The 14,096-nt window shown below is 41.9% G+C and overlaps 1 protein-coding gene across 1 annotated transcript in view; it reads left to right on the forward strand.

Moving 5' to 3' along the window:
* The window catches only part of LOC148891407 (dynein axonemal heavy chain 8-like), a 51,889-nt gene that overhangs the window by 14,797 nt on the left and 22,996 nt on the right, over nt 1-14,096 (forward strand). The window contains exons 25-54 of the mRNA XM_089007396.1: nt 63-189; nt 254-426; nt 4,627-4,753; nt 5,338-5,573; nt 5,642-5,746; nt 5,868-5,981; nt 6,054-6,116; nt 6,385-6,485; nt 6,567-6,704; nt 6,842-7,082; nt 7,151-7,350; nt 7,486-7,639; nt 8,423-8,586; nt 9,082-9,184; nt 9,355-9,459; nt 9,557-9,718; nt 9,832-10,056; nt 10,132-10,304; nt 10,413-10,591; nt 10,850-11,037; nt 11,102-11,188; nt 11,259-11,366; nt 11,530-11,664; nt 11,927-12,088; nt 12,164-12,410; nt 12,496-12,737; nt 12,815-12,955; nt 13,020-13,251; nt 13,537-13,679; nt 13,755-13,889. Coding sequence (XP_088863522.1) covers nt 63-189; nt 254-426; nt 4,627-4,753; nt 5,338-5,573; nt 5,642-5,746; nt 5,868-5,981; nt 6,054-6,116; nt 6,385-6,485; nt 6,567-6,704; nt 6,842-7,082; nt 7,151-7,350; nt 7,486-7,639; nt 8,423-8,586; nt 9,082-9,184; nt 9,355-9,459; nt 9,557-9,718; nt 9,832-10,056; nt 10,132-10,304; nt 10,413-10,591; nt 10,850-11,037; nt 11,102-11,188; nt 11,259-11,366; nt 11,530-11,664; nt 11,927-12,088; nt 12,164-12,410; nt 12,496-12,737; nt 12,815-12,955; nt 13,020-13,251; nt 13,537-13,679; nt 13,755-13,889 — 4,710 coding nt within the window. The remainder of the gene's footprint in view (nt 1-62; nt 190-253; nt 427-4,626; nt 4,754-5,337; nt 5,574-5,641; nt 5,747-5,867; nt 5,982-6,053; nt 6,117-6,384; nt 6,486-6,566; nt 6,705-6,841; nt 7,083-7,150; nt 7,351-7,485; nt 7,640-8,422; nt 8,587-9,081; nt 9,185-9,354; nt 9,460-9,556; nt 9,719-9,831; nt 10,057-10,131; nt 10,305-10,412; nt 10,592-10,849; nt 11,038-11,101; nt 11,189-11,258; nt 11,367-11,529; nt 11,665-11,926; nt 12,089-12,163; nt 12,411-12,495; nt 12,738-12,814; nt 12,956-13,019; nt 13,252-13,536; nt 13,680-13,754; nt 13,890-14,096) is intronic.

Consider the following 14,096-nt stretch of genomic DNA (forward strand, 5'->3'; position numbering starts at 1 on the left):
CCACAACACGTTTGTGACATTAACGGCAAATACTGTATTGTGTGATTTATGATTGTCCACAGGTAATGGTCCCCACTGTCGATCAGATTCATCACGCCATACATGAAATAATTGAATTTATTTTGGAAGTCAGCAAAGGGATTCAGTGCTGGGAGGTCGAGTACAGACATGACAGCTCGTCTACTGAAAGTGAGTCGCTGTGAGCTGAAAAAAATGTTGCATTCACTTGACGGGATGTTTAACTTTCTCACAGGTCGGGAGAAATTGGATTTCTACAGTCGGGTTAATAAGCACGAGGATCTTAAAGCCGTCATTTTCGCCTTGAAATCGGCTCTGAAGTTGCAGAGGGACAGCGCCGCCACCGTTGTGGATCGCTTCAAGAGGTTCAAGGAACTGTGGGCTGACGACAAGGAGCGTGTAATCAAGGTATTGGGATAAACATCAGACGCGCCGCCATCTTGGGAAAAAAAATAAAAAAATAAAAAATAAAAAATAAACGCAAAATATGAAGGAGGTGTGCGAGTGTCTGATCTGGCGAGGGAATACAGCATGGCGAAATCTACGATCAGTACGATATTAAAGAATAAGGAGGCTGTGAAATCTAGTGATGTTGCTGTGGGAGTGAGAGCAAGTGTCATTGGATAGATATTTTAAGAGAAAAGAACATCCTGTAGCCGAGTCATCCGAAGCTGTCACGTTCCGAGCGAGAGTGACGGCAGATGACTCGTCGGAACGTAGTGGAATGTTTAGGATCCCAAAACAGACACGTACTAACCAAGCAGGATGTTTATTCACAAATCAAAGAAAACACAGCGAGTAAGAAGGCAGGGGGTGATCCGACCCGCGTACTACGCCAAAAAGCAAATGGCACACGAGGGTGCAAAATGACGCAATCCCGGAAGATGACATACATTTACGGGACGCAGGGAAAATACCTCGGACCGGATACACTCGCGCATCGAAGTAAGAGTCAAGGTACGGTGGCGAGTTGAGTCAATCATCCGGCATTGGCGAGGTGATCGCGACCCGTATAAATGCCCCGTGTCCGTGATTAGATAATTGACAGCGGCAACGGCTGGGAGAGGCAGCCCCCCCCCCCCTATATTATATTATATTATATTATATTATATTATATTATATTATATTATATTATATTATATTATATTATATTATATTATAAATTATTATTATTATTATTTGTCATTATTATTATTAATGGCGAGTAGACTCAAGGAATGAAAATGTAGCGGCGCTGAGTAAATTGGATACAATTTTGCAGTTCATATGTTTTGTTTCTCTACAGCCTTGAATACGACATTGTTGATTCGCTGCACTGTGACGGGAAAGTACATGGTGAACTTTGATTCAAAGATAACTGAGGCCATTCAAGAGGCCAGCAGTTTGGTGAAGATGGGGCTGGATGTTCCCAAACAGGCACTGCATTTCCTCAAGGTGGAGGGCCAGTTGAAGACCTATCATCATCGCCTACACGTAAATCTGTTTTTCATCATTTGCTCCCCTCGCTGCGCATTCAAAAACAACCCTAACGGCTTCCTGGTGTTTCCTCACATAGACGATTTTGATGGACTACAAGTTCTCTTGTGAGAATATACCAGCGGACTTTACCAACCTGATGACATCAAAGACCACCCAGGTAACCTCTTTGTGAATGCAATGCAATTAGCTCAGAACTGTCTGATAGTAACAAAACTGAGGTTACAGGCCTTCAAAATCTTCTTGCATGGACATCAGGATTCCGACTGACAGAATTCTGTGGTCGTCACTCTGCAGTCATAGAACTGTAGTTGTATACAAGAAATTAGGAATAACTTCACCTGTAAAACTTTAAATGCATTTTGGGCTCATCCTGAAATCTCACCTTAGAGCCAAATATTGTATTATTTAGCACCGCCCCTGACTTGCAGAAGTGACAAAATCGCAATATAATTTTGCCGTATATAGAGAGTTACTTACGAATCACAATGTATTTCTGTGTTCAATTACAAGATGGAGTCCTTACTCCGTTATGGGTCAGTGATGGTCACGTGGTCATCATTGCTTCTGGACCAGTACTTTATAAATATTGACAACGCCTTGTGTGAACTCAAGACAATCTTGAGTAAGGTATGTGCTGCACCTTAAATTTCAATTACCATATTTTCCGGAGTATAAGGCGCACCGGAGTATAAGGCGCTCCCGCAATGACTGGTGTATTTTCAAACTTTTTCCATATATAAGGGCCACCTTCAAGGAATGAGAAAAGTTTTCCAGATATAATATACTGTATAAATACATACATTTTTCCAAATATAATAATGTGGCATTAGAAGGTGCTACCGTAGAGGCTGGGGTTACACACTACTTCTTCTATAGGGGGGAAATGAAGTAGGTGGCTGCTGAGAGTAGTTGTGAGATCTGCTGTGGCTCAATATTACTTCACATATAAGGCGCACCAGTGTATAAGGTGCAGGGTCATATTTTGAAAAAAATTAAGGCTTTTGGGTGTGCCTTATACACCGGAAAATACGGTACATACAATTTCTGAGTAAGTGTTACCCATGTTGGGTTTTCAATTTTCGGAATTCTAGGTACTGTAAGTTTTTCCACACTTTGGCTCTGAAAATTGCTTATGTCTGACTTATGTTCTTTTGTCTAATCAGGCACAAAATATTTTAGCACTTTGTCCTGGTTGTGTTTTGGGGGGGGGGGTGAGAATTTTGAAACACAGACCAAATTTAGGCAAAAACACATTTTTAACAAGCTGGTGAATAATCTAAATAATGGAAAAGGAGACATTTCAAATCAGTGGTTTTAGGTCCGATCACCTCAAATCAATGTTCACCTCTTTCCAGGTGCAAGAGATCTGTAAGTTTCACATTGATGATTATCTGAAAAAGATCTCAGAGACTGTTCTCATTGAGCTGCCCGAAGATCACGCCTCTGCAATTGAGCCTCTTGTTAGTCTCACGCAGGTAAACACTGTCACAATTCATTCCTTGAACAAATAATGCTGCATTTTTTTAAAAATCTATTTATTTTAGAGTCTGTGCAATAAAGGCGTCAAAAGACTAGAACACAAGTGCTATCACGTGAAGGAAGCTGTAAATGAGTTGGGCAAAGTGTTCAATTCCATTTACAAGTCCAAGCAAACCAAAAAGGTCACGGATGGACACAGCGCTGGTACACTTGTTCCTCCTTCCCTAATTATTGTACAATAAAATTGAATATGCACTCCTTGACCATGTTAATCACAGTTACCTAATATTGTGACCAACGGGTGTATTTCTAATGTCTAACACTTGATTTTTACTTTGTAGGGCCAAAGGAGACCCCGAGAGCCTCTGACGCAACCTCAGAAGGCCAAGAGAAGTATAAAGCAACACGCTTTGAAAAGGTTTGTATGGTTATAAGTGTTCTGACAGTGCACTTTTTAGTCATGGGAGGCTTTGTGGGACAAAATCTCTTTGAAGGATCCTCAAAGAATTCCAAAGTGACCCCAAAATGCCAGTTAGAAAACAAAAATGGCTCCTTGCTGGTTGTGTTGAAGCTTGAAATATAACATTATAGGACTTCACAAAGCAGTACGACTCTTTCGCTGCAAGGATTTTAGATGCACTGGTGGAAATGACCAAGTTGTCCCTGAAGACGTTGGAGAGACGCATCTGTGGCTCTGAGTAAGTCTTCTTCTGTTTTTAGCGCTGTCTCAGATTTGCATTGTTGATGTTCATGATCACATTGGAACTTGCAGCTCCTTCCAAAAGCGGGCTGACTCCGGCTGGGTCCCCATGATGAAATCTGAAGTGCATCTGAATGCACCCAAAGTGGTGAGTCACTCACAGGAAACAAAAGCAATCCGCCTGTAGCAATTCTCAACTGCTATTTATTCATCTCCGGCAAGGGTCACCAACCGTTTTAAAATGGAAGGTTACTTCCTGGTGACTGATTGATGATAAGGGCTACAAAATCTAGGCCCCATTTGAAATCTGTTGCCTTGTTTGGAAACCTAACCTTGACTTGAAAACCTGGCCACAACACGTTTGTGACATTAACGGCAAATACTGTATTGTGTGATTTATGATTGTCCACAGGTAATGGTCCCCACTGTCGATCAGATTCATCACGCCATACATGAAATAATTGAATTTATTTTGGAAGTCAGCAAAGGGATTCAGTGCTGGGAGGTCGAGTACAGACATGACAGCTCGTCTACTGAAAGTGAGTCGCTGTGAGCTGAAAAAAATGTTGCATTCACTTGACGGGATGTTTAACTTTCTCACAGGTCGGGAGAAATTGGATTTCTACAGTCGGGTTAATAAGCACGAGGATCTTAAAGCCGTCATTTTCGCCTTGAAATCGGCTCTGAAGTTGCAGAGGGACAGCGCCGCCACCGTTGTGGATCGCTTCAAGAGGTTCAAGGAACTGTGGGCTGACGACAAGGAGCGTGTAATCAAGGTATTGGGATAAACATCAGGAAAGGGGATCATTAATCCGGTAGGGAAAAAGGACTGGTGTGAACCAGTCACTCCCTTATCACTCCACCCACATCGACAAAATTGGCACATATGAGTTGTATGTCAGTGTCTTCTTGTCATGAGTTTGAGTGACACTTGTGCTTAATTTTTAAAGGCCTTCATTGACAGCAAGCCAACCTTGATAGAGATCAAAAATAAATTGCAGCACTACGACACGTATGAGACCCAAATTGAGGAAATCCAGAACGTCATCGTTGTTGGGATGATTGAACTATCAACAAGTAAGATCGCACGCATTTTAATATGTGGTGTGTCATTATATATCATAAACTCATTGACTGCCATTCCTGAATTTATTCGGGAATAGAAAAGTGTGATGTGGAGCGCCATTCCCGAATTTGTTCAGGTTTTGGTTTTTCTTGCAGTGGGTGCCTATAAAGTGCTGGACAGACCTCTAGCAATGTTTTTTCCCTTCCACGAGGGTTCAGCATTTGCCTTTTGTCCATGTTAGCGCTTTGTTACTGCGTCAGCTGTTGTTAAAGCGCTATATAAATCAATATGTATGCTTTGTGTTGTATTTTGTACAGCCGCCCCCGTTTCAAGCTCAGATAACTCCAAAACCATATAACTTGGGAATTAGCTATTTTTTTCTGATGAAAGAAGAGAATCTAAGGTTTCTTGGACTGAATTGAATGTTTATGCAGTCGAAAAACTCAATATTCTGTGGGTCCTGCAATTTGAGTGAAAATGACATAAACCCTGGCACTGGAGTGGACACATTTTTGAACATCGTCTGGCAGTGAATTAGTTAAATATCATAACAACTGAGTACATCTATCTTAGCTGCATTTTTTTTCTTAATCAGATCATTTAAAGGTCTCCCTCAGGGTTGAGGCTAAGTCTTGGAAGAGGCTACTGTGCAAATTCCTGCGCATAGAATGCCGGAAGAACATAATCAACATTAGCCTGCAAACCCATAGGAACTTCACACAGCTGTCACATCCCATTAGTAATCTGGATGACGTTCGCTGTTCCATGAAGACGCTGGCCAACCTGCGGGATTCTGAAATAAGCACAGATATGACGCTGATATCCACTCAAGTACGAATACCGTTGTTTTCTTTTGACTGTTTTGTTTGATGCTAACAGGTCAACTTGTCCTTATTTAGGATGCTTATGAAGTGCTGATTCTTTATGAAGCTGAAATGACAGAGAAGGAGCCTGGGGAGGTGTACGGACTGGGCCGTTTCTTCACCAGGCTTCTGTCTAAAGCTGTACGTTGAATCGCTTGCGCTGCATCCCCCCGAGTAACGAAACTTGGAAATTATAGTATGATATTATATTTGCCCTGTACAATTCACTGTTATCGGTACTCGGAACGGTTTTCCCCTCCAGATGTCCGTTCAGGATCAGCTTTTCCAGATGCAGCCCCGCCTCAAGCAGGACCTGCAGGAACGTGTCGGCATCTTTGAAAAAAATGTTGGCGCTTTCATGGATGACTATGATGTTGTAAGTTGCAGTCGCCAATCCACATCAATTGACGTCCATGCATGTTGATATTAATTTCTAAACGTGCTGCAGGAAGGGCCTATGGTTGACGGAATTGAACCAAAAGAAGCAAGCCGCAGGCTCCAGGTCTTCCAGGTACTAATTTCTAGAACGTTTTTTTTTCTTTTTATTGAAAAAGAAAGAACTATAATCACATACTATTTAAGGATTTCCAATATCACCCTTTGTAACTGCCTACATCTATAAAATTAAAGAAAGGAAATGACACGCGTGCAGTTGGACTAATCAGACAAAAATTGGGTTCTGATTGTTCGAACAATGTTGTTATTTTCCTTTGTATTGGTGTTGTTGAAATTGTGTTATTTGTATTCATTTAACGGTGTGCATATTTGTCCCATTCCAGTCCAGGTTTTCCGAGCTGTGGCGTAATTTCACCACTTACAACTCTGGCGAACAGCTCCTCGGCCTTCCCGTCTCTGATTATGACTGCCTTCAAAACAAAAAGTACAAAGACTCTAGAGTTGAAGTCCTCCAAAAATAAACAAAAAACATACCTTGTGTTATAACATGCATTTCTACCCCCAGAAAAGAACTGGACCTACTTCAGAAGCTCTACGGCTTATATGACAGTGTGATGAGAACCATCAGTGGCCACTCCAAGCTCCTGTGGACACAAGTGGATATTGAGAAAATCAATAATGAGCTCATGGAATTTCAGAACAGGTTCCCTTGTTTGTTGTTTTAGTGAATGTAAAGTACACAATGCACACCTATTCATATTTATTCGTTTTTCCAATTAATGGAACTCAAATGTATGAGTTGTATTAGTCATAAAACATTGATTAAGAGTCTATTTCCAGGTGCCGGCGTCTTCCCAAGGCGCTGAAGGAGTGGGAGGCTTTCTTGGACCTAAAGCAGACCATCGATGATTTCAACGAGCTGTGTCCTCTGCTCGAGATGATGACCAACAAGTCCATGATCCGCAGGCATTGGGATCAGATCTCCAACCTGACCGGCCACGAGTTTGAGGTTGAGTCACCCACTTGCACCCTAAACAACATCATGGAGGCGCCACTGTTGAAGTACAAGGATGACATTGAAGTAAGGCGGCGACAATTTCTTCTCTCATTGCCTTTCCCTAAGCTCTACATACTCGTCACACCTCTTAGGACATCTGCATATCCGCCGTGAAAGAGAGGGACATTGAGGCAAAATTGACAGGTGTGAAGGCGGTGTGGCTTGACCAAAACCTGACGCTGATGGACTTCAAAGACAGAGGCGAGCTCATGCTGCGAGGCGGCGACACTACAGAAATCCTCACCACGCTGGAGGATAGTCTTATGGTGCTGGGTTCGCTGCTCAGTAACCGGTGAGGAGATGGCCAAGTCAGCCACTTTTTTACCATTTTGCTTCCTCAAAATTGCAGCATCGCAGCTGAAAGGTCAGACCAGTTATCTTATGACTTGTACGCAGTGTATTCTGCTACTTCTACTTCTACTTGCAGATATTGCACATTCTACAAAGCTGACATCCAGGATTGGGTATCCAAGCTGTCCACGTCAACAGATGTCATTGAGCAGTGGGTGGTTGTGCAAAACCTTTGGATTTACTTAGAGGCCGTGTTTGTTGGGGGTGACATCGCCAAAGATCTGCCTCAGGTAAATAGCCTTTAATCTGAAAATAAAAGTCTAAAGTGCCCACATGTGTGATTCGGAGTATGAATGACTGTCTCTCTCTCTCTCTATATATACAGTAAAGTCTCGTTATATCGATATCGGATATATCGATACTATTTCTATGCACGCACGGAGAAAATTACATGCAAACAGGGTCGGATATATCGATAGTCCCGGTTATATCGATATTTTTTCGGACTCCCTTGAATATCGATATAACGAGACTTTACTGTATATATATATATATATATATATATATATATATATATATATATATATATATATATATATATATATATATATATATATATATATATATATATATATATATACACACACACACACAGTAAAGTCTCGTTATATATTTGAAGGCAGTCACAATCAGAGACGGGAAGGCCGAAGAGCTGTTCGCCAGAGTTGTAACATATATACAGTAAAGTCTCGTGATATCGATATTCAAGGGAGTCCGAAAAAATATCGATATAACCGGGACTATCGATATATCCGACCCTGTTTGCATGTAATTTTCTCAGTGCGTGCATAGAAATAGTATCGATATAACCGGGACTATCGATATATCCGATATCGATATAACGAGACTTTACTGTGTATATATATATATATATATATATATATATATATATATATATATATATATATATATATATATATATATATATATATATATATATCTATGTATATGTTTGTGTGTGTGTGTGTATATATATATATATATATATTTGGCTGTATTTTGCATTCATGTAGGAAGCAGAGCGCTTTCAGCAAATTGACTCAACGTGGATCAACATCATGCAGCGAGCGCGGGACGTCCCGAATGTGGTGGAGTGCTGCGTTGGGGATCCAATGTTGGGGGAGGTCCTGCCAGATCTTCAGAAGCAATTGGACTTTTGCCAGAAGTCACTCACAGGGTAAATAAGAAGTTTTTTTTACTAGTCAGTTATTCAAACAAAAACTAGTGCGGTGAACCATTAGTATTGGCAGGGTGGGTGCAGGAAAATATTTGGAATTTCTATAATTGCCACCAGACGGCAGCAAAGCACTTCTATTTTTTTGTCATAACACAAAGCTGTGGCCTGACAAAATTAAGATTTGTTCAAAACCGAGCAAGATGCCACCAAATGGTTGAAAGACTTTGCTTTTATATTTGCCAAGTCACATAATCAAGTTACTCCACTGAATAACAGATTGTTGGTTCCCCCTTAAAAGTCCCTGAATTAAAGTGCTCAACCGTTGGTACGCAAATGAAACTTTGTATGAGGGTGACATTTTGAAGCAGATCTGAATACAACTGTGGATCATTTACCGTTCCTGTTACATAATCAGCACTTGAGTCATGTGGAGTTACTATTAACATAAATTGGAAGACGTCTTGCAATGATACCTCACAAGTGCAAACACTGCAGGTACCTTGAGAAAAAACGTCTCCTATTCCCGCGGTTCTTCTTCGTGTCTGATCCTTCGCTCCTGGAAATCCTCGGGCAAGCCAGCGATTCTCACACAATTCAGGTGCGCACATCAAATTTGCAATTGTCTTCCTAAAAAAAAACATCACTGGACAAACAGTACATATAAGCTGATTCAGTTAAAATGGATGATATAGACTGGAAAAACCAAAACGGCAACATTGTCCAAAGGAATGAATAAAACACATTTTTGTTTTGCATTCTCCCTCTCAGTCGCATCTTCTCGGCGTGTTTGACAACGTCAACGAAGTGGAGTTTGATGTCAATGAGTACGACAGCATTTTGGCCGTCTTGTCTCAAGAAGCGGAGAGACTACCGGTACAGATGCTAATTGTTAATGAGTTATCTGAATCCACAGACAACGTACTGTGAATGCTCTCATGCGTTTTCTGTGTGTATGTTTATGCTCTTTCAGCTCGACAAACCCATCTTAGCTCAGGGCCCCGTGGAGCTCTGGCTTGGGAAGTTATTGATAGAGCAGCAGTCATCGTTGCACACCGTCATCAAGGCGGCTGATGACGTGATCAATGACGAAGACTTTGAGCTTATATCTTTTCTGGACAAGTTCCAAGCGCAGGTCTGTTATTCTGGGAGATATTTGTGATTCTTCTCGTGATAGATGTTCACCAAAATGACCCTCAAAATGGCCGCCTCTAATCAAAAACAGCATACTTCCATTTCCGTTTTTAGGTGGGCCTTCTTGGAATCCAAATGCTCTGGACAAGAGACTCAGAGGAAGCCCTTGAAAATGCTGAATTCAGCAAGGAGGTGATGATCTTCACCAAAAAGAAATTCTTGAACCTCCTCCGAATGCTCATCAAACAGACCACATACGACTTGACCAAATTTGACAGGGTCAAATATGAGACTCTGGTCACTATCCACGTGCACCAGAGTGACATCTTTGAAGAGCTGGTAGACTTCAGATTTTTTGTTTGCTTCTTTCTTTCTTGGCCTATGCCTCCCATATTGTTATTGCTTTCTCTTCAGGTGGCAAAATCAGTCAAATCTACCAATGATTTTGAGTGGCTGAAACAAAGCAGGTTTTACTACAATGATAGCACTGACAAGATCATCGTGTCCATCACCAACGTCGACTTTATTTATCAGAACGAATTCCTTGGCTGCACCGACCGTCTCGTCATCACCCCACTGACAGACAGGCAAGACAACAAACCATTGTCGTAATTGTCATTATTTCGGATACCCTTCTTGCTATACTAGCTTTACAGCCATCATTTTTTCATGCGGTAATCATGGCCTGTGTGCAGGTGTTACATTACGCTGTCCCAGGCACTGGGCATGAGCATGGGAGGAGCCCCCGCTGGGCCAGCAGGCACAGGAAAAACCGAGACCACGAAAGACATGGGTCGGTGCTTAGGAAAGTATGTGGTGGTCTTCAACTGCTCTGACCAAATGGACTTCAGGGGGCTTGGCAGGATTTATAAAGGTATTCAAAGGCCCTATGTTATGCTATTGTCTGTTTATTTTACTATATTGTGGGTGGAGCATGTAATTGAAATGGCATTCCTTCTTCGAGGATGTTTTGAAAATTCAGCTCGGATGCCATTTTCACAGAAAAAAATGACATATCGGTAGTTGACCCACACAAAAAAATATGAAGAAGCCATGGCATTTATAATGGCAATTTTGGTTGAAATTATTTAAGTTCACTCCTGGCAGATTCATATTGTGACCTTATTTTCAGGCCTTGCACAGTCTGGCTCATGGGGCTGCTTTGATGAATTCAACAGGATCGATCTGCCGGTGTTGTCTGTGGCTGCTCAGCAAATTTACATTGTTTTGGTAGCTCGTAAAACACACAAAACTACTTTCGTATTCACGGATGGTGATGTAGTTGATCTAAATCCCGAATTTGGACTCTTCATCACAATGGTAAGACTTTGAAATTTAAAGGACGATCAAAATGTACATCATCATGTTATCGTTCCCTTTCTAGAATCCCGGTTATGCGGGTCGTCAAGAACTTCCTGAGAACTTGAAAGTGCAGTTCAGGACAGTTTCCATGATGGTGCCTGATCGACAGGTACACAGAAGATTATACATTTCTCTATTTCTTCTCACATAACTGGCTTCTTGCCTCTGGTCTTTTGCAGATCATCATGAGGGTCAAACTGGCCAGTTGCGGATTCAATGAGAATGTCCTCCTAGCCCAAAAATTCTTTGTTCTTTATAAACTTTGTGAGGAACAACTCACAAAACAGGTAGGCCATAGCAACAAGAATAAGGAGATCAAAGGTCTCCCTAACATCTCCCAAACTGGACATTGAGCATGTCGCAGATGTTGTAACTTTTTTTTTTTACCCCTGAGATTTATGTTTTTTTTTTATATCCAGCATCACCTGCTTTTGCCTTGCTGTGTTTCAGGTGCATTATGACTTTGGCCTGAGGAACATCCTGTCCGTGCTAAGGACACTAGGTGCCTGCAAAAGAGCGCGACCTGATGACTCAGAATCCAGCACGGTCATGAGAGTGTTGCGTGACATGAATTTGTCGAAACTGGTAATCCGTGAATGCAACAAATCCAAACAGGGATGCACATAATGCTTTTTCCCTTCTTCACTGAGAGGACCTGGGCTCTCAAATGTCGCGGGAGATGGTGAATTCAATGCCTCTAAAAACAAAAAAAATGTCAAATATTTTTGAAGCACAATGTTCACTATGTAACCAAACAGAACTGTACCCAACCTATGTGCAACCCTGGATCTACGTTTTTTTTTCCCTTTTTTATCGACACAGACTATTAATGTGAACGCTATTTCAGGTGGATGAGGATGAACCCCTCTTCCTCAGTCTCATCAACGACTTGTTTCCCGGCATTAAGCTGGACAACAGTACCTACAATGAACTGCAGGCTGCAGTGAAAAATCAAGTTGACCTCGCTGCCTTAGTTAACCACCCCAACTGGAACCTTAAACTGGTTCAGGTATCACAAAAACATCCCTGCTCATCTGTAAACTGTTTTTGACATTAATCCCCTGCTATGAATTAATGACAACAGCTCTACGAAGCTTCCCTCGTGCGCCACGGCCTCATGACGCTGGGGCCGAGCGGGGCGGGTAAAACGGCTGTCATCAACATCCTTATGCGAGCGCTGACAGAGTGTGGAACACCACACAGGGAGATGCGCATGAACCCCAAGGCCATCACCGCACCACAGATGTTTGGCCGGCTCGACGCTGCTACCAATGACTGGACTGACGGTATCTTCTCTACGCTATGGAGGAGGACGCTCAAGGCCAAGAAAGGTGAGGTGCCTATTGAAATGGGTGTCCTAAACTGTAATTGACAGTTTGCTGTAATGAGCAGCAAAATAATGAAATTCACCTACAGGAGAGATCATATGGATCATATTGGATGGTCCCGTGGACGCCATCTGGATTGAAAATCTCAACTCCGTACTGGATGACAACAAAACCCTTACCTTGGCCAACGGTGACCGTATTACTATGTCGCCAGCTTGCAAGCTCGTGTTCGAGGTGCACAATATTGAGAATGCCTCTCCGGCTACCGTGTCACGTGTCGGTATGGTTTTCATGAGCTCCTCGGCTCTGAGCTGGGAACCCATCCTCAAGGTAGGTTGCGTTAATGCTATCATCCTGTTTATTTCCGACTGGAAGTGACAGTTTGGCACATTTGAAATATTGTTTAGGGATGGACAAACAAACGTAATGCAGACGAAGCCGAGAACATCATTAATCTGTATGGCAGGATATTTTGGGACGTGTATTCATACATGAGGCAGAACCTTAAACCCAAGATGCCATTTTTGGAATGTAACTATATCATGCAGGTACGCAAAGCAAAGTAACCTAAACCATTGCACACTGATTCTGATTTCATTTATCATCCCGCAGTCTTGCAATCTGCTGGAGGGCCTCATCCCAACCAAGCAGATGGGGGGCCTGGTCAACGACAAACACTTGGAGCGTCTCTTCGTCTTTGGTCTAATGTGGAGTTTGGGGGCCCTTTTGGAGTTGGACGACCGGGACAAAATGGAGGGTTTTTTCCGGGAGCACAGCAGCAACATTGATCTGCCTCACACAATGGAGGGAGAGACTATGTTTGAATACATGGTCGGGACAGATGGTATGATCACATAAATAAATAGATAGATTGATCGGTAGATGGGTAAATAAATGGATAAGTAAATGGGTAAATAAATAGATAAATGGCTAAATGAATGGGTAAATGGATAAATGAATAAATGAATGGCTAAATACATTGATACATTGATGGATAAATAAATGGATGGATAAATGGATAGATGGATCAAACAATGGAAAATCAAAGCAAAGTTGGTTATGTGTGCAATGCAAATATTTAAAACTCAAATGTAAGAGACACTCCCATTATTTTGCGTTACACTTCCAGGTCAGTGGTGTCACTGGAACGAACATGTAGGGGAGTACGAGTATCCCACAGATCAAGTACCGGACTACGCTTCCATCCTTGTGCCCAACGTAGATAACACCAGGACGGCTTTTTTACTAGAAACTATTGCCAAGCAGTACAAGGTGAGTTGCGGTGTGTTGAAAACAATATGAATCGAAGACCAACGCTGTATGTTATTCATTTTGAAAACTCCACAGGCTGTGTTGCTCATTGGTGAGCAAGGGACAGCCAAGACAGTGATGATCAAAAGCCACGCCAAGAAGTTTGACCCTGAGACTGACCTATTTAAGTCACTCAACTTCTCCTCTGCCACAGAACCCATCATGTTTCAGGTAGTGTGGCCGATAAGAGTTGTTGGAATGAATCAAAGAAGTATGTTGATTGCTTAAATATGCTTTTAGGGGTGGAATGGCTTCTCTCTTCACAGGCTTTCATTTGGTTTGCCAATTGTGTTAAAGGTCAAGACAGATAAACCTTTTTTGGGCAGTTGGACAGGGTGATTGCACATTGTAAAATTATACAGTAGATTAGGGATATAT

This window comes from Hippocampus bargibanti, linkage group LG11 (genome assembly GCF_051943395.1).
Source record: "Hippocampus bargibanti isolate YZ-2025 linkage group LG11, ASM5194339v1, whole genome shotgun sequence".
NCBI classification, from domain to species: domain Eukaryota; kingdom Metazoa; phylum Chordata; class Actinopteri; order Syngnathiformes; family Syngnathidae; genus Hippocampus; species Hippocampus bargibanti.